Here is a 19,425-nt window from a genome sequence, read left to right as displayed (position 1 = left end):
TCTTTGTTCAGCAGAGAAATCTTGGCCAGGAGTGATGGCTCACACCTGTAATCCTAGCACGGGGAGAGGCTGAGGTGGGAGGATTGCTTGAGCTCAGGAGTTCAAGACCAGACTGAGCAAGAGTGAAACCCCATCTCTACTAAAAATAGAAAAATTTAGCTGGGAGTGGTGACATGCACCTGTAGTCCCAGCTACTCGGGAGGCTGAGGCAGGAGGATCGCTTGAGCCCAGGAGTTTGAGGTTGCTGTGAGCCAGGCTGACGCCACTGCACTCTAGCCTGTGCAACAGAGGGAGACTCTGTCTCAAAAACAAGAAAAAGAAATTTGGGTTCTTGTTGGTTTTCATCTTTGAAGAGCTGCAAGTGCTACCACCAACGCCATGATACGCAGCATGCAAAGGGAATGTGTGACACACAGCGGTGGTTGCTGATCCACCCCAAGTCTCTTGGGATGTTGATTTCTCAGGACAGTGTCCCAAAGCCACCATCAGGCTGGCCTGCAGCAGAAAGAAGCTAGACGGTGTCACTTCTGCCCTGTTGTACAAGCAGAGAAGTACAAGACAAAAGGGCACAAAAATGCACACCGCAGCCTGTGCTTCCAGGCCCAAGAATCCTCTGCTCTGCCCAAGCTGCAGACCTCCTGAGAGAGGGCAGGCCCTGTTCCTTGAGCCCTGCAGAGCTGGGAGTGAGAAGCTCTGAGGAAGCCGATCACCCCAAAATAGACTTGTTTTTTTTCACAACTTTTTCATGAGGCATTGGCATCTCTTGCAGCATGGAAAAAAAATAGCCTGAACTGTTAACAAATAAAGATTATAAAAAGCCCCAACTGTTCCCCACAGGTTTTCACGTGGCTGCTGTGTTTAGAGGGGGGCAGGGCAGGTGTGTGTCCAGGAGCCAGGTCTCTTCTCCTCCGACCCACTTTTCTCCTTCAGTAGTGGGTTCTGCTAGAGCTCACAGGGATCCTGGTCAATGTCAGGGATGGGAAAGGTTTGGGCTGACTTTTGGAATTGGTCCACTGTGAATGTGTGCTCTTGTTTACTGCTCCCAGATAAAGGAATGCGTGGCAGAGAGGAGGAGGGCATCTTAACATACGATCTCATTGCAAGGAGGCTGGTTTCAAACAGGCTGCCCTACTCGGAGGACAGGGTTTGTGCAGTAAACACTTGGAAGACTCAGCGTTCTTGCCAAGGTCAGCTTAAGCTGAACTTGGACCCCACCTTGGGCATTGTGGATGTCAGTAACCAGACATGAGTTTGACATTATAGCTGCATCTGACCCAGGGGATTAAAGGATTGTTGGGGGCTACCCAGGAAGAGATCTGATCCTCACCTGTGCCCTGAGAGATCCTCACCTGTGCCTTGGAGAGCTCCATGCTGCATCCCACAGAGCCGTCCCTGCACCCTTTGCCCAGTCCTGGGAGCCTGCTTGGTACCCAGACCTCAAATAATGCCAGTAGGGGAATGGTGTAAAACGCCCTGGAGCGGAGTCAGGAACTGGATCCCATCCCCCAAAACAGGTGGTTAGCCTGGATGATACCTGACTTTTTTCATTTATTTATTTATTTATTTTTTCTTTTTTTGAGACAGTCTTGCTCTGTTACCCTGGGTAGAGTGCAGTGGCGTCATCTTAGCTTAAGGTTGAGCTCACTGCAACCTCAAACTCGTGGGCTCAAGTGACCCTCCTGTCTTAACCTCCTGAGTAGCTGGGACTATGAGCACGTGCTACCGTGCCTGGCTAATTTTTCTATTTTTAGTAGAGACGGGGTCTTGCTTTTGCCCAGGCTGGTCTCAAAATCCTGACCTCAAGCAATTCTCCCACTTTGGCCTCGCGGAGTGCTAGGATTACAGGCATGAACCACCACACCCGGCTAAATTTTTTCATTTCTTTTTTAAAGGCTAGTCAAGTGTGAAGCAGTGGGAGTAGAGAAGGAACAAAGAAATCTGTAACTGGTTGTGATCGATTGTTGTAAACAGCACTGCACTTGGATCAGCCTTGCCCTGACTTGCTATTGTCTGTAGAAAACCTCCCCCCACCCAGCTCTCCAGAGCTCCATGTTCCCCCCAGGTCGGGGATCCAGGGAAGACCCACTCCACCCCCCCCACAGGTTCCTGTGTGTTTCCCCTCCTTCCCTCTCCTCCTCACTCTTGTTTGCCTGCCCTATCCTTCCCCGACTTCCTGAGTAGAGATTTCTATAAAAATAAGTAAGTGCACATGGCCCTGGCTTGGACGGCTTACAAGATGAGCAGGTTGGGGAACAGCAGGGACACCAGGGACCCTGATGGGCAGTCCTCAACCCCAGGTGGTCCTCGGGTGGATGAGGGCAGGGAACACTGGCCAGAATGTCGCCAGCTGATGGCAGTGATGAGGGACCAACCAGGTGCTGCCTTGTCTCTGGCTTTCTCTGGACCCCCTAACCCTCTCTCAGGCCCCAGCCAGCCAGAGTCAGCAGCCATCTCTGTGGTCACCCAGCTACCCAGAGAAGTCCCACTCCTCCCAGGGTGAAGGTTTCCAAGCTAAGGGGAGGGGAAGGTCTGGCAGAGAATGCCGAGAATCCACTGCGACTGGTCACAGACAAAGCATTGCTCTGCAGGCCGTGGTCATTCCCAGCACCCCGCTGAGATGGAGCAGAGACCCCACCCGGTGAGGACCCCAGTTTGCTTTGTTAACACCCCCACCTCCTGCAAGGCATGAAGTGAGTGGGGGAGAAGGCAGGCAGGTCAGACGAATGACAAGGGGGCAGACACAGGGTCCCAGGGGGAAAGGAGGCAGTGCTGAGTTGGAAGCTTTCCATGGGACAGGTGGGCGTATTCCCAGGTGGCCTGTGATGCAGGTGCCCAGGCACAGTGGCCGGGGCCGCAGGCTGCTGTGAGGTGCCCACTGGACACACAGTGCCCCAAAGGCCACCAAACACATGCCTCAACTTTGTCTGGTGGCCCGGGCCTCACCACACGCTCTGCAAAGTTCACTCTGGGTCACACAACCTTCCTCCCAACCTACCCTCTTCCTCCTCCTTCTGGGGAGCTGAACCATCAGCTGAACCATCAGTGCAAGCCAAGAGCCTCTGAAAGGACATTCACACACTGCCATCTCCACACCCCGACAGGGAAGCCTCAGAGCAGCCAACACGCTACAGGGCAGAGCTGAGGATGGGAGTGGGAGGCTAGGGCGTATCAGAGCCCAAGGTGTAGTCCAGCTGTCCTGACCCGAGGTGGCAGTGTCAGGAGCAGAGGTGGCACAGGGCACTAACAGCCCGCCAGGCCGAAGGCACCTGACCTGCTCAGGCAACTTAAGTCACCTTGCTTAGACCGGCTCTCACTTTTCTCTCAAAAACATGGGCCTTATTTGGTCATTTCTTCTTTCTTTCATTTATTCTTTTTTTCTTTCATCAAATGCATGTTAAGTTCCTACTAGTGCCGACACTGTGCTAGAGATGGTGAGGATTAGAGAGTTATGAAGATGCTGTCCATGTCACCAAGGAGCTTAAGTGTAATGACAATAATAATAATAATAAAAATTTGTTGAGTGTTTATGACATGCCTGGGATTGTGCTATACTTGCTAGTTCATTTAAATTTCAAAACAATCCTGTGAAGAGGATTTTTCCCCATTTAGCAGAGGAGGGAACTGACACTTTGAGAGGGGACATAACCTGCCAGGGTCGCAAAGCAGACCCGTGGGTGAGGATTCCCACCAGGCAGCAGGCTCAGAGCATCCAGGGGAGACGCACAGCCTCCGGCCCATCCAGCCTCTTGCCCTAGCATGAGTTTTGTTTTGTTTTTGGTTTTGTTTTTTTTTTTTTTAGAGACAGGGTCTAGCTCTGTCCTGGAGTGCAGTGGTGCGGTCATAGCTCACTGTAACTTCGAACTCCTGGGACCAAGGAATCCTCCCACCTCAGCCTCCCAAGTAGCTGGGACTGCAGGCGTGAAAGTCTGGCTAATTAAAAAAAGTTTTTTTCAGAAATGGGGTGTCACTATGTTGCCCAGGCTGGTCTCAAACTCCTGGCCTCAAACAATCCCACCCACCTTGGCCTCCCAAAGTGCTGGGATTATAGGCATGAGCCACCAAACCTGGCTCCCATGAGTTCTTTTTCATTTATTTATATTTTTGAGACAGAGTCTCTCTCTGTTGCCCAGGCTAGAGTGCCGTGGGATCAGCCCAGCTTACAGCAACCTCAAACTCCTGGGCTCAAGTGATCCTCCTGCCTCAGCCTCCCGAGTAGCTGGGACTACAGGTGGGCATCACCATGCCTGGCTAATTTTTTCTACTTTTAGTAGAGATGGGTCTCGCTCTTGCTCAGGCTGGTCTGGCATTCCTGAGCTCAGGTGATCCTCCCTCTCATCTTGGCCTCCAAGAGTGCTAGGATTACAAGTATGAGCCACCTCACCCCTCATGAGTTCTTAATTCAAGTCAGAATAACCCTCTTTATCTTATAGGTGAGAAAACTGAAGCTTATGCAAAGTCACATAGCTAGTTTGTGGCTGTGTCAGACCCAGCGCTGTGACCCTGATGTAAGATTTTATCTCTGGCCTTCAGTTTCGAGTGCATGAATCTAGGCAGGTTTGTTGGAATCCTCACTGTATGGTCCACAGGAGCTCAGCAGCCGTTGGGAGGCAGAAAGTGGAGGAGAAGCAGGAATGGCCCCACTGAAGCTAGCCTCAGAGCCCTCCCCAGGGCGCCATTGCAATCCTGGCCCTGCAGGGAGTCAAGAATGTGGAAGTGTTTTCCTACATCGGGCATAAGGCTTTTAACTCAATTAAAGGAATGTATATACCTATTTATATAGATGGCCATCAGAGGAACTGACAGGCCTTAACAGTTGCAGATTAGGAAATTTGCCCTCAAGGTGGGGGAAGATGCAAAAGATATAAAATTCTTTAACTTAGAGCCCAGATCAAAGGTTAACTAAACAAGGGCAGCAGATGTTCACATCCTAACATCCTTAAATGTGAGCATCCGAGAGCCCACCTCAGCCCATCCCAGCCTGGCCACACCTCTGCAAGGCCTGTGCCCATCTCTCAGCTTCAGCCCCTTGTCCGTTCCTAAAGCCATGGAGGCCCCCCATTCAAATTTGCGAGGAAGTGACAGCAGCCTGGGGGCGGGGTGGGGTTGGAAGCTCCCGCTGCCCTAGAAGGAATTCCTCCAGCAAGTCTGAACGCCCCTGGCCAGGCATGGCTAGAGAAAGGAACAAAATGTGAGAGTTGAAGGCAAGAGAGGGAGAGAATTAGGATTAGGGATCTGTTGTTCAATTTCTTTTTTGATAGAAAGATCCCACAGCCTGAAGGATCAGGGAGCTCCCAGCGTGAGGAGGTGCTAAGAAGGGACCACCCAGGGCCATCCAAGGTCTGGCGGTGGAGGTGGAGTTCAGGATGACAGAGACACAGGAGAGCAGAGCATCCCTGGTAGAAGTCAGGTGCTGGCAAGGGCCCTTCAGACTAGGGGCAGGAGATGGGGAGGGCAGGAGATAGCAGGCATGGGGGCCCAGCACCCTAAACTGTTGCTGCGCTCTATCCCGGCCAGTGGCCTATTTGATGGATAAGGATTCAATGGGCTGGTGGGGTGCGGGGCGGTGATATGTCATCTGCTCTGGGCCCTGATGGTAAGACTCCTGATTCCTTAATGCCTCCACCACCCCATCCTGCCTTCAAGAAGAGCCCTCATTCTGAGACCTGCACATTGTACGGAGTGCTGGGAGTGACCAGGTGGAGACAGGTAGAGCAGCCAGAGTTGGAGATTTCTCTCTTCCCTGGGCACAGAGCAAGGGCCCAGGGACTGCAGACTTACCCGCTGCCTCTTCTCTGAGGCCTGGCTGGCCTGTCACCGTTCCCTGTCCTGAAGCTGCGTCCTGGGCCAGGTCAGTGGGAGGACTGGGAGCCAGGTGAGGGACGTGGTTACTGTACCCAGGGGTGTGACCAGAAGGCCAGCCTCCAGCTCAGTGCCCTCCTCCTCCAGGACTGTGCAGAGCCCGGGGAGATAAGCCATGGGGACAGGAGGTCCTGTCCCATCTCTGGACAGGTCAGCATTCTTGGTTCCTGACCCAGCCCCTGGCCCTGGGGCCGTGTTTTGATCTGCCTCCGGTCAGGCTTTTATTCCGACTTAGGTCCCAGCCTGTCCTCCTTCTGAGCTCCTGGTGACTCATGCTGCTTTGGAATTTCACTCACAGGGGTTTTCTGACGCACATCCTGAGACTCTGGCCTGGAGCCAGGGAACAGTGCTGCGGCTTCAACCCCACCGGTTATCAATCCTGGCTACCTGAGCTAGAAGCCGTAGAGGCTGGGGAGAGGGAGGGCAGTGGAGGGCAAGGTGGGGTGGCTGCTGGTTGACAATGGGAAGAGACTTTGTTCCACCTTCTGCTCACTTGCAAACAGGTAGAAAACAAATGACGGGACAGCTATCAGCTTGTAGTGGCCACACGTCCCTGGCTGGCTGGCCAGGAAACACGAGGAGATAGACCGACTGGGTGTAAAACCTAGACTGGCCACTGTGCTTCTTGAAATGGATTTCTGGACCTCAGTTTATCCTTTTTTGAGTCTTAAAGGGTTGGTAGCCCCTGATTTTGCATGCTAAGGATGTCTCTCCTAGCACTTCAATTGGCTGGAACTGTTACCTTCCCATTTAGAATACTCTGAGCGGTTGCCTGGCCCTGGGTGGAGTTCTGGAGAAGGAAAATTGTCATAACAATGCACCAGGCTGGGATAAAGACCTGGATTTGCCACCTTGGGCTTCACTTACCAGGTACCTCATCAAATGAGAGAGGACCCCAAACCCCTTACAGCAGCATCTCCTGTGGATCTCTGATGGTCCCCCCAGTAGCTGACAGAGGCTCCCCTGGTTCTGCCCCACCCTCACTCTTCCAGAAGACCACTGCCTTTCCCTCCACTCTCCTAACTGTTTTGACCTCTTCCTTCCTCCTGGTGTCCCAGGCTGTGGGACTCCCAGACTCCTCCTGCATCTTCCAGCCTCTGTGTTGAGCATTGAAGCCCCTGCTGGGCTGCCCCTGTGGGTGCACTGGTAAGGAAGGCCAGGGGAGATCCTGAGTAGATTCTGGAAACAAAGCCCTTACCCTATAAGTCCAGCCACAGAGTGTTTCCTGGCGAGGAACTGCTGGCCAGGTCAAGCGAGTTGGCACATCTGTGAAAACACTCCCTCAGGTCTATATCACCCTAACCCTAACCCCTAATCCTAGCCCTACCCCTCCCCCTACCCCTAACCCCAACCCTAACCCTAACCCTAACCCTAACCCTACTTTCTGGTTGAGTAGATCTGTCTGGGAAGGGTGTGCCTTCAGCATTCCATGTCACCTCTCCTCTCTCCCAACCACATTCAGGGGACCATGATCATTTGGGAAGATGCAAAGGTGTAAGGCTTGGGGGTAAGGAAATGGGTCTAGGCCTCTACACCCAGGCTGATGACTATACTGGGTAATTTTTTCAAATGACATCACTGCAGCCTGATGACGTGGTTTAAGAGTCTGGAATCCGAGTCAGACTGTCTGGGTGCAAACTGAATGTGTTCCACTTACGGGTTTTAGATATGCCTCATGTTTCCTTCTGTAGTCATTAACATTTTAAAATGATACAATATATGGTACATAATAATATTACACATACCCAAGTTATAAAACATAATTAGGACCCAGACAACTACGAAACTTTGAAAGCATAACACAAAAAAATGTACTTCATGGTTGAAGCTACACCTGCATAATGTCCTACCCCTGCCTCCAACCTCTCCTATTCTGTATTCGATGCTTGCCATTTTTTGATGATATACCATATTTTGAATCACATATGTGGACACCCTAAAATAATATACTGTTTAGGTTTGCTTGTTTTTAAGTTTCAAGAAATTGTATTATACGATATGTACAACATCTTTTTGGACTGGCTTGTTTCAGTCAGCCTTATGTTACCAACATCTGGTCACACCGATGTGTGTAACTGTAGTTGCTTTATTTTCACTGCAGTGGAAGAGCCCACAGCTACAGCATAGCATTCTCCTGTCCAGTTTTTTTGCTATTATGGAAACGGACTCTTTGAACATTCTTGTGCTTGTCTTCAAGTACACACGCTCCAGCATTTCCTCGCTGGGTAAATATCTAGAATTGTTATTGCAGGATTATAGGGTATGCGCCTGCTCAACTGCACAGGAGAATGCCCGGGTATTTTGCAAAGCAGCTAAAACACCAGCAGTTTATAAAAGTACATTCGCACCATCCTGAGCAAGAGCGAGACTCTGTCTCTACTGAAAAAATAGAAAGAAATTAGCTGGACAACTAAAAAATATATATATATGTAAAAAAAAAAATTAGCCGGGCATGGTGGCACATGGCTGTAGTCCCAACTAATAGGGAGGCTGAGGCAGGAGGATCGCTTGAGCCCAGGAGATTGAGGTTGCTGTGAGCTAGGCTGACGCCATGGTACTCTAGCCCAGGCAACAGAGTGAGACTCTGTCTCAAAAAAAAAAAAGAAAAAAGCACATTCATGTATTCATGTCTCCACTTGGTTTTTCAGATGTAAACTTTGTTTCTGTAAGATGTTAATTTTCTTAATCATCACTGATATGGATTTGTTTACATATTCTGGAACTACTCTTTTGTGACAACTATTTTCTCTAGAAATGTGGCTTGTTACATGACTTTCTTTGTGGTATCTTTTGATGGGCATAAACTGTTAATTATATTGCAGTTGAGTTTTTTTTTATCAAGTTTTCTTTCATGGCTAGTAAATTTTACATCTTGATTAAGAAAACTTTCTCTGGGCCGGGCACGGTGGCTCACACCTGTAATCCTAGCATTCTGGGAGGTGGAGGCAAGAGGATCACTTGAGCTCAGGAGTTCAAGACCAGCTTGAGCAAGAGGAGACCTGATCTCTATTTAAAAGAAAGACTTGAGCATGAGGAGTGGCCAGAGGGTACAGTGGGTGATTGGAAGGAGATAGCAGAGCAGCAGCCTCCCAACAACAGGTGGACAGGCCAGGAGTCTGGGGGAGAGGTTCCCAAACAGACACCACTATCTTGCCCAGAGCCCTCCTTGGCCTGCCTGAGGGCATAGGGATGCTGGCCCTGGGCTGGTAGCCCCCTAGTCTTCCTGCACTCAGGTGAGCTGCAATGGTGGGAGGACAGAGCTGGAGAGCATCCGAACAAGAGAGGCTTCTCTCTTCTAGTCTACTGCAGGAAACCCAGGCAGGTCCCAGCGCTTAGCCTCCCGGTGACAGTCACCTCCATTTATACATCGGGGGCTTTGAGATCCCAGGGGAGGAGGTCTGGGGACCAAGGGTGGGTGGGCAGAGGGGCCAGCTGCAGCTGAGTGTAAAGTGGTCCGGACATGGGGCTGCCTGGGCTGCAGCAGCAAGACGCCACTGCAGCTGTGCTCAGCTGACTGGGCTCAGGGCCAAGCCGAGGCCCATGGCACGTTGCTGCAAGAGCGCGCCAGCTGGGAGATGGCGTCTTGCTCCTGCTGCAACCCCCAGAGAGCAGACTGAGTTCTTCAGGGGCAGGTAGGAGGAGGAAAGGGCAGCCCACTATGCCCACTTCTGTCCCCTTTCCGAATCCCGCCCCCTTCTCCGACCCTGCCCTCCTCCACTGCAGAAGATGCCTGCACTAGCCTAGCTGCAAATTCCTGAATTCCAGAGCACAGCAGGGACCTGGTGGCTTATTCACACAAATCTGGTTGGCAAAAGACTCAGCTCTCAAAACCAGCCTACTTGGAAAAGTCTCCAGGGGCTTGCCCTAGTGAGAGAATGTGGTTTCATCAAAACAGAGTAGGGGCCCGGCTATGGTGGGGGCGGGGGTGTCCCACACCAAGAATGAGCTGAGTGAGGCTAGCTCCCCCAGACTCACAGAGGTCTCTTTTGTCAATCAGGGATAAAATTTAGCCTAGGTTTAAAAATGATTGCCACAACAGAGTTAAGGAGACATTTTGCTTTTACTGGTCGTGGTTGAATCAACTCCAGCCAGGAAGCATTTATGGACCAGTTCTGGCAGGCCCCCCTGCCAGGCACTGACAATTTGCTTTACAACAGGCAATGAGATCGTAAGAAAAGAAAATGTAATCTGACAAGCAGAACTTTTATATATGTATATACTGAAGTAGAATTCTGAAATATACATGTGTAAATTTCAGAGACAAATCGGTGGTTTAAAAGTGGAAAAGTGAGCAAATTCTTTCACTTTCGTCTCCACAGATAAGTATCACACTTGGAAGAAGAAACAGCACTCAGCAATTTAGTATTTTCTTTTGATTAGCTATGGCTGAAAGAGAAAGTAAAATATAGGAGATTTGAGCACATTAAAAAATATTATTTTGAGGTCACAGCTATGGGATGAGTTGCATTTAATGTAATCAAGTTAAAACACAAAAGTTGTTTAATTGGGATTTCTAAAGTATTTGGGACATCATGCAAAGATGTTAGAAGATTAGATTCCTTGGACTTTAGGGCTCTAATTTTAAATATCCAGACTTTGTTTTTTAAAAAAACTTGGTATTGGACATCAGTTCAAAATTTCACTTTGAAGATCGCTAGCATAACAATCAAAATTGTCGGGATTAAAAGAACTAACCCTTTTGTTTTTCAAAATTATTAAGGAATTTGGTGATTAAATGAATTCTTATTCTCTTCACACTGGTAAGATAAATATACACGTTTTTCACTGTTTATCCTCATAAATATTCTAATATAGCAATTGAGCATTTAAAATCAGAAGGATTTTAATATACTAGTAAATTATTTTTAGCAAATAAAAAAGACAAAGAATATGCAGATACAATTCATTAAAAAGGAAATAAATATGCAAACAAACATTTTTAAAAGATTTTACTTAGTAATAAGACAGGTGAAAATTAGATTAATTTTTAATCTATCAAATCAGTAAAGATTTTTTTAAATGATAATACTCCCTCTGCTTGGTGGTAGTATAAATAAACATATTTATTTATAAACATGCTTATTAAACATATCTGGAAAATAACCATATGACATATGTGGGGACCCACTGGGAATCCAGAGTTGGCATAAAGATTATTTGATCTTTTAACTCTGACCATTTAATGATCAAACTACTAGTAGTAGTAGTGAGCCAACTACTTTTGTCAGCTCACATGTGCACACAAATAAATCTTTTTTTTCTCCTGCTAACCTCTTATCAGTTTAATTCACAGGCTTCAGGTACTAAGGTAAAGGAAAAATTGTCTTTTTTGCTCCTCTACATATATGTTAGGAGGCATAAAAGAATTTCCATACTTTAATCCAAGAAAATTCTAATGACAAAATCAAAGGAAATAATCAGAAATCAGGAAAAGCTTCATATACAGGATATTCACAACACTAGTAATAATGAAGGGAAAATGAAGACAAAAATAAATTGGCCGACAATAGGCGAAAGTTTAAATCAGGCATTCTCAAACTACAGACCACCAGGTGTTTTTGCTGCTGCTGCCTGTCCTGCTTAGCAGCCTACTCGTCCCGGGCCCACAGTGCGCACTCACCAATGGTCTGAGGGAGAGTGAACCGGCCACCTGTTTTAAAAGTTTGAGGATCCCTTTAAATAAATAATGGCACATCCATAAGATGCAATACGTGGGGCACATGCATGCACGCACACACACTGCACACGCGGGGTACACGGTTACCAGTATGATCTCAATATTAAAGAAAAATTTACATATGAGAAAAAAGATAGAAATGTTGCAAAATATAAACAGTGGTTATCTCTAGATTGTGAAATTATGGGTCTTTGAATTTTCTTCTTTCTGTATATTTTTTATATTTTCCAGAGTTTTACAATAAGTATACAATATCTTTAAATCGAAGGGAGAACAAATTTACTTATTTATCAAAATGATAAACAAATTCATTATTTTGAAAGGAAAGAAAGAAGGAAGAAAAACATTTTGCCAGGTCTCCAGTTGTAAAATGTCATTAAAGCAACATATGTGGATGGATTTTTTTCTTACGGTACAAAGTTTTTTTTTGAGACAGAGTCTTGCTCTGTTACCCTGGCTAGAGTGCAGGCACAACATCATAGCTCACTGCAACCTCAAGGTCCTGGGTTCAAGTGATCCCCCTGTCTCAGCCTCCCCCATAGCTAGGACCACAGGCGCATGCCACCTTGCCTGGCTAATTTTTCTATTTTGTAGAAACAGGGTCTCATTCTTGCTCAGGCTGGTAGCCAACTCTTAGCCTCAAGCAATTCCACCACCTGTCCTCCCATAGTGCTAGGATTATAGGAGTGAGCCACCAAGCCTACAAACGGTATTTTAATTGTTGTATTGCATCCCATAGGTCAGTGATAAAAGTAACCACGTTGAAAAACAAAGCTCCAACTTTATATGTTAAATAACTTGGTTTATAAAAGACTCTAATAAAGATATACATATATGTATTTTATATACATATATCATGGCAATATATAGCATAAAGGAAGTTAGGCAGTGAATTGCTCTTTGTAAATAACTTTTAAACATACTTTTCAATGATAAACCTAATAGGAAGTTAAGTAAAAAATATTTTCCATGAGTTTAGGAGGAGGGTGATGAGTGAATTCACACCTAACGGGTACAATGCATAGTCTTTGGGTGATGGGCACACTTATAACTTTGACTCAAACCGTACAAAAGCAATTTATGTAACCAAAACATTTTTACCCCTGTAATACTCTGAAATAAAATAAAATAAAAATATTTTCCTTGATTTCAACATGTGAATGCCAGTTATTTTCAGTTCTTCTATTTGTGTGTTATACATCTTCTATACGTTTTTTTACTTTGTAATTTATAATGTTAAAAGAGATTACATTTTCCTTTTCTTTCTTCCAGCTTCCTGTTGCATGGAATACATTATATTTTCTAAATTTTTATTGTAGATATTTACAAAACATACAGAAAAACTTAAAAAAAATAGTATAATGAATATCCATATTCCCATTACCTAGACTTAAGAATTCACAATTGTTAAGTTTTTCTTATATGCTTATTTTTTTGTTGGCCTAAACTTTTCAAAATACCTTGTAGATGTCATGGTAACTTTAATCCTAAATACTTTAACATGCACTCTCCTACATAACCACAAAACCACCATCACACTTAAGAATAACAATTAATAAAAATGCCTCAATATTACCTACTTCTCTGTTGATAGTCATATTTCCCAAATTGTCCCCAAATATTCATACCTTTTTAACAGTTGCCTAACATTACCATCAATGGCTAGTCCATGATGGAATTAACCAATTCTCCTAGATTGTACCATTTAATGTGTTTGCCATGGTCAGGGAGTTTCTTTGCAAATTTGTTCTTTCAACAAATATTTGTTGAGCTCCCACCTTGTTCCAGCAAAGTGCTGGGTGCCGAGAAGTATAGGGTGACTTTCAAGTCATCGTCCCTGTCTTTGTGCAGCATGTGGTCCGTGCACAAGGGACCAGTTTTTCTTTATTGAAACATTTCTAAATTAGCTAAAATGGGAAACTGAGTCAAATAGTGGGAGCTTGCTTCTTGATTTGTATATTATTATTTAAAAAATTGTTCTATAGGTTATGTTATGTCAGCAGAAACAATGCTCTGACATTTACCCCAACTGAAAATGGCAATACTCCCTATGTTAGAATTGCTTCATTCATTTTCCTTGTTGGCACTCCATCAAGGAGAAAAAAAAAGATACTGCCTTTTCTTTATTCCTTGAAGACCAAAGAGGACTTTTCTTCCCACATCCCTCAAGTTCTTTGCTTGGCTCTACTTTCAAGTTTCTTTTGTCTGGGTTTCCCCACTTCCCAGGAGAAAAGTAGGAAGTTCTGGGAGACAGCTGTTCTTAGACTGTGAGACCCTCTGAGCTATTCTCAGCCCTCTGCTTCAGTGAGAGGGTCTCCTAATCTCAGCCTAAAGAAAGAATTTTACAGTCTTGACCCTTGCCCTCCTCCCTGGGAGTCCCCTGCAGTCTGGGTCTTTAGTGACTAATAGGAAAAGAGACAGAAGGGAAGGGGCCACCCAGCTGGAAAGACAGGTTTGAATTCAAACCTCCTGGTGTTGGTTCCACCTTTCTCTCCTAACCCACCTTTTGCTCCTGCAAGACTGTTGCCCTCTCGAGCACCCCACAGAACCCATGTGGCATGCTCCCCACCTCCACCCTACGGATCCCACGTGGCATGTTTTTCCCAATCTTACCTGGGAACTTTGTCTCTGCCTAGAAGGCACTACCCATCCTCTCCCCCAAGGTCATTACCACCCTCAAGATCAAGCCTAGCTCTAATGTTTTCTAGTGCTTTTTATCTCTTCTCACCTATGCATTTAGTTCCCATTACCTTGTCCCCTCAGCCACCAGCACTTTTGTCATATGAAACCACCCCAAGCACCAATTCCCAGGGGAGTCACCTCTCGAGTGGTTTGAGGAAAAGGAAAGAGGAGTGTATTAATTTGCTGGCAAATGAGGAAGATGGAGACTACTGTCTAAAAATGCCATTGTCCTAATAATAAGCAGAAATACAGAGCTTTTAAAGGGAGGCCATTCCGCTTCAGGCAACTGCTGTTCAACTACAGCAACTTGATGGTTCTGATGGTCCCATCTCGTCCCATCTCCGCCTAAGACAATCCCCTGACTTCTGCCCACCCAGGAGGCCTACCTGGACTTTCAGGATCACCTGGTCTAGGTGGGTGGCAGTTGCCCTGAGCCTGTCCTGTAGCACAAAGAACAAAAGACATTACCCTGCTCCTCCCAACCACTGGCCCGAGATGGGGATGCAGGTTTTGGTTCTCAGAAAGGAGTGGAGAATGTTTTAAGGAGACAGAAAATATTTTTGTTATTTTTCCAGGCCATTCCTTCTGTAACACACTTCCTGGGGTGCTTGCAGCCAGCTCTGGTGGGAGTCAGGGGATGATGGCGCAGGACAAACTCAACGAGCCCCACCCACCAAAGCGTGTCTCCTACGCCTGCAGTCTTTTCTGGCAGCTCTAAGGGAATGCGACTGCCGGATCTCCCTAGCTGATAAGAAAAGTCCCTGTTCTGCTATACTAAGGTAGAAATAGGGTGGAGAAGAGGGACCGGCCCAGCCAACAGCAGCATCCCAGGGCAGGGGGCTGATTTAAGCGTGTAGGAAGCACACTGTTCAGTTTTGAGATTTTTGAATGTGATGCATCAGAGGGACAACTGTTTGGAGATTTGGGCTTGACTCTCAGGAGGACAGAAGAGGAGCCAGAGATGTAGGTTTGGGGTCAGCAGCATGAGTGGGGCAGACGTTTAGACCCTGGAAAGGGATATCCATGTCTAGGGGATTCAAGGGACAAAGTGGCGATCCGGGAGACACCCCAAAGAGGGGCAAAAGGGGCATTTAGTGAGTCATTTCCATTATCATTTTACTCACGGCCCTGACAGTGTGCAGAGTGGGAACTCTGCCCCTACACCTGCTTGGGCACAATACCCAAGCCACGTGGCTCCGGGCAGCCCTTGCTTGCCCCCTGCTGGTCATGGGATTTAATTATTAGCTCAGGTAAGGGAGTGCCCAGTGGAGGGGCTGGGCAGCGGATTACAGCTGTTTCTACTAACCGCATTTTGCAGGCCCAGGACTCAACCTGGCCTGGCCTGGCCTTCTAGCTTCTAGGCCTTCAAGGAACCTAAATTTCTCCCTGACCAGTGCTGCAGCGACTAAAGTATGATCTTTTAGCAGGGCCTTAGGGAGAGGAAAATCAGAATGGTGAAATGGGGCAGAGTCCCGGGCCTGCATGGTTACAGGTAGGCCGCCCAAGTCAGCTCCCAGGCCAAGGGCCCCAGCATGTCTGGTTTTCTCACCCGAGACACTAAAAAAGGCACAAAGAGCCAGCAGGCCACCCTGCACCCCGCACCTTGCCTCTGCCTTGTGACTGTGCTTAATATAGGTCAAATGAAAACAGCTCCCAAAATAGACCTTCTCTGAGAAGCAGCTGCAGTTGTGAAATGCTCCACAGAAAGGGAAAAGGTGTGGGTGACAGGAGCCTAGTTCCCAGGTGTTATGTAACCCGGGCTTGACAATCGGGGCCAGATATCTGCAAAGAATAAGCCAGTCTGCCCCTGCCCCTGTCCCTGCCCCTGCCCCCCTGCTCTTCCCCAGCTGTCCCCCCACCCCGACCCAGGAATCAGCCCATCCACACATCAGCAAACTGGGAAGGAAGGAGCTGGGTCTGTTCTGGGCGGCAAGGTCACCCCTCAAAGCCTCCCTCTGGGGAGCTGGTCATGCATACCTAAGTGATCACATGACTCCTGCCAGAGCTGGCTGGGAGCCCCAGAAGTGGTCAGGTGACTCTCTGGAAGGGCTGGTGCCTGGGGTGGGTTTCCTCTGACCCAAGTGGTGGGCGTGGGGGGCGGAGAGGGCGGTGGGCCGAGGGGGCTGAGGACATGCTGCAGGAGCTGCTATGGTGTTTGGGGCTAGAGGAGGCCTGGGGAGGAGGGCACCTCTGTGCTGTCCCTCCTCCTGCAGACACTGCCTCTTCCCACTTGTCCCCCAACGAGGGTCCCGTGGCCTAATATTACCCACTATGGCCTCTGCAAGGAGGGGGATTTGGCCTCCCTCCCTACTCATTTCCCCATGCATTTAGCTGTCCCTTCATCAGGGTTGCCCAGGGAGCGCCAGGCCCTGAGCTGGGCACTGCAGATGCAGCTGGGAGTGAGACCCACTGCATGCCCCCCAGGGTCACATGGTTTAGAAAGGGGGAGAGCAAAGTAAGCAGGGAGTCAGAGGTCAGGGTAATGAAGGCCCTGAGAGGCAGCACCGGTGGGGTGGAAACCACTGGCAGGGGCACTGTCTTGGGGACAGGTGGACAATCTAGATGCCTTTCCTGAAGAAGTGACTTCTGAGAACAGACAGGAAGGTCAGAGAGAGCCTGCCAGGCCATGGGAAACGAGTAAGAGCTGTAGAGGTTCCAGACAGAGAAAACATGGCCTGTGCAAAGGCCCAGGGGCCAGGTGGAGGGCATGGCTCCTTGGGAAGCCACCACTGTCACAGAACGGCTGCGTGACAAACTCAGAAAGGCAGGATGAGGGTGGGGCTGGGAAGGTAAACAGAAGCCACATGGGGAGGGACCTTGCAAGGAAGTGTGGACTTCATCCCGACAGAACTGCAGGGCTGCCAGAGCAGGGGGTTCTCAAAGCACGGTCAGCGGGGAGCAGAGTAGAAGAGCACATGTCGCACCCCCCCCCAGATCTGCTGACTCAGAAACACTGAGGGGGGGTGTCCAGCCATCTGTGTCTTCACAAGCCCCTCCAAGCAACTCTGAGACAAGCTAATGTTTGAGATTCACTGCGCAAAAGGCTTTTATGCTGGAGAAGTGCATGGGCACCTTAGAAAGCTCTCTCTGGTTGTGGGGTGGAAATGGTTTGGAGGTTTGGAGACACTGCAAGCTGAGCAGGAAGAGTGTGTAGCAGCACCCAGAGCCCTGGGGAGGACCCATGGTGGTGGGAGTGGGGAAGGAGCAAAGTACCAGATGCGAGAAATGTTTGCAGGGCCCAGAGATGACTTTGGTGGGCTCTGGGCACTTTTGACTTTGTGAGCCACTTCCTCCATAAAAAATATATATATAAAAAAAATTAGGCCACGTGCAGTGGCGCACGCCTGTAATCCTAGCATTCTGGGAGGCTGAGGCAGGCGGATTGCTCGAGGTCAGGAGTTTGAAACCAGCCTGAGCAAGAGCGAGACCCCGTCTCTACCAAAAATAGAAAGAAATTAATTGGCCAACTAATATATATAGAAAAAATTAGCCGGGCATGGTGGCACATGCCTATAGTCCCAGCTACTTGGGAGGCTGAGGCAGCAGGATCGCTTGAGCCCAGGAGTTTGAGGTTGCTGTGAGCTAGGCTGATGCCATGGCACTCATGCCTGGGCAACAAAGCGAGACTCTGTCTCAAAAAAAAATTATGTGTGATAACTGCATTGCTATAAATAGAAATATACTCCAGGCTGGACGATGTTAATTTTTTTCTTTTGGTTTTAAGAGAAATGAAAATATTTTTTGTGGGCCCTTCGATTTGTCGTGAACCCTTAGTGCTGTGCCTAGTGGATGAGTCATCTCTGAACACCCAGGCTACAGGCTCAATGGCATGTGGCCCCTGAGTGGACGGGGGTGGAAGGAGGGAGGGTGTCATGGCTAATGGCCAGCACCTGGGCTCGGGGGGCCTGGGTGAAGACTGAGAATACAGAGGAGGCGCAGAGTCACTGACGGCGATGAGACCATCTATTCTGTGGTGCCTGAGGAGCATCCAAATGGAGATGTCCAAGAGGCAGCTGGATAACAGGGTTCGCAGCTTAGATCCAGATGTGCAAGTTGTTGCCATGACAGCGGGTAGCTGAAGCAAGGGAAGAGCTGAAATCATCCTGGTGGGAAGTAAGAGAATGAGAATCCAGTGGGTGAAACCTGAGGGACGATGACATTTAAAGGAAGGAATAACCAGGGAGGTGGAAGGAAAACCCCAAAAGTGTAGGTGAGCATTTCGAGGGGAGAGCAGTCAGCAGTGTCCAATTCTGCAGAGGAGCCCAGGACATGGCAGTGGAGTGTGTCCTTTGGCTTCAGTGCCCGATGAACAAGGCGGTGTGGGCCTGGCCCCTTCAGAGCAGGTGGGGTGTAGAAGTCCATCTGTACTAGAAGAGGAGGCGGTGAGTGTGGGTTGCTCTTCCAAGAGGTTTGGCTGCGAAGGAAAGGAGAGGGATGGGTGGTGGTTAGTGGGGTCGGTTCCGGGGAGACATGCTGAGATGGACGTTTGCAGGCAGGGAGCTTCTTGGGGTGCGCTCCAGAGTGGGAGAGGCCCGAGGGGCCATGGGAGGAGCCGGGCTATGATGTGATAAGGAAGGTCTCAGCAGAGCCTTCTGGGAGCTGTGGAGCTAGCATGGTCCTTCAAAGTTGTCCCAGGATCAAGGCAAGGAGTCTGGGCCTTCACCCCCATGTACTCATCGTCCCTTTCTATTTTCTGTGTTCTCTGATGCTTTGACACCTGGGGCTTTGTGGATTCTGGAGAGACTGCCCCTCCCAAAGGCCAGCTAATTCCTAGAGACAGCAAATGACTAGAAAATTATAAATCAACCTGGACATCATTGAGGACCCAATTCAAGGTGGAGACTGCCACATTTTAGCGGCAGCCATCTGTGGAGTTGTGTGTTTTCTCCTGCAGAGCTCAACAGCCCGGGTGTAGAGACAGACGGGGCTAGAAGTTGGATTTTTTCCAGGCTGGGGCTCTCTCGGGCACTTCCTAAAGGAAAGACATGCGGGCAAAGGCGAAAGACAGTGCTAAGCTGGTGGTTGAAATGATGGAGTGAGGAGTCGAGGCTGGAAGGAAGGAAGTGAGGAGAGGAGAACACAGAGTACAGGACTGGTGGGTTTGATGAGGTCGAGACAGGGTTGTAGTGGGAAGAAGTGAATGAAGGAGAGGCTGGAGGGGTGGGGCTGAGAGGGGGCGTGAGATTCAGATGCAGCAGTGGAGCGGT

The 19,425-nt window shown here is 48.5% G+C and overlaps 1 protein-coding gene across 3 annotated transcripts in view; it reads right to left on the bottom strand.

Moving 5' to 3' along the window:
- R3HCC1 (R3H domain and coiled-coil containing 1) overlaps window positions 1-18,887 on the bottom strand; it is a 193,043-nt gene extending 174,156 nt beyond the window's left edge. For all 3 annotated transcript variants that reach the window (XM_075997206.1, XM_075997208.1, XM_075997207.1), the window contains exon 1: window positions 18,882-18,887. In XM_075997206.1, coding sequence (XP_075853321.1) covers window positions 18,882-18,887 — 6 coding nt within the window. The remainder of the gene's footprint in view (window positions 1-18,881) is intronic.
- Window positions 18,888-19,425: the final 538 nt, after the last annotated feature.

Source organism: Microcebus murinus, chromosome 24 (assembly GCF_040939455.1).
Source record: "Microcebus murinus isolate Inina chromosome 24, M.murinus_Inina_mat1.0, whole genome shotgun sequence".
Taxonomy (NCBI): Eukaryota; Metazoa; Chordata; class Mammalia; order Primates; family Cheirogaleidae; genus Microcebus; species Microcebus murinus.
The sequence above is the reverse complement of the archived record's forward strand: the minus strand, read 5'-3'. Positions and strand labels throughout refer to the sequence as shown.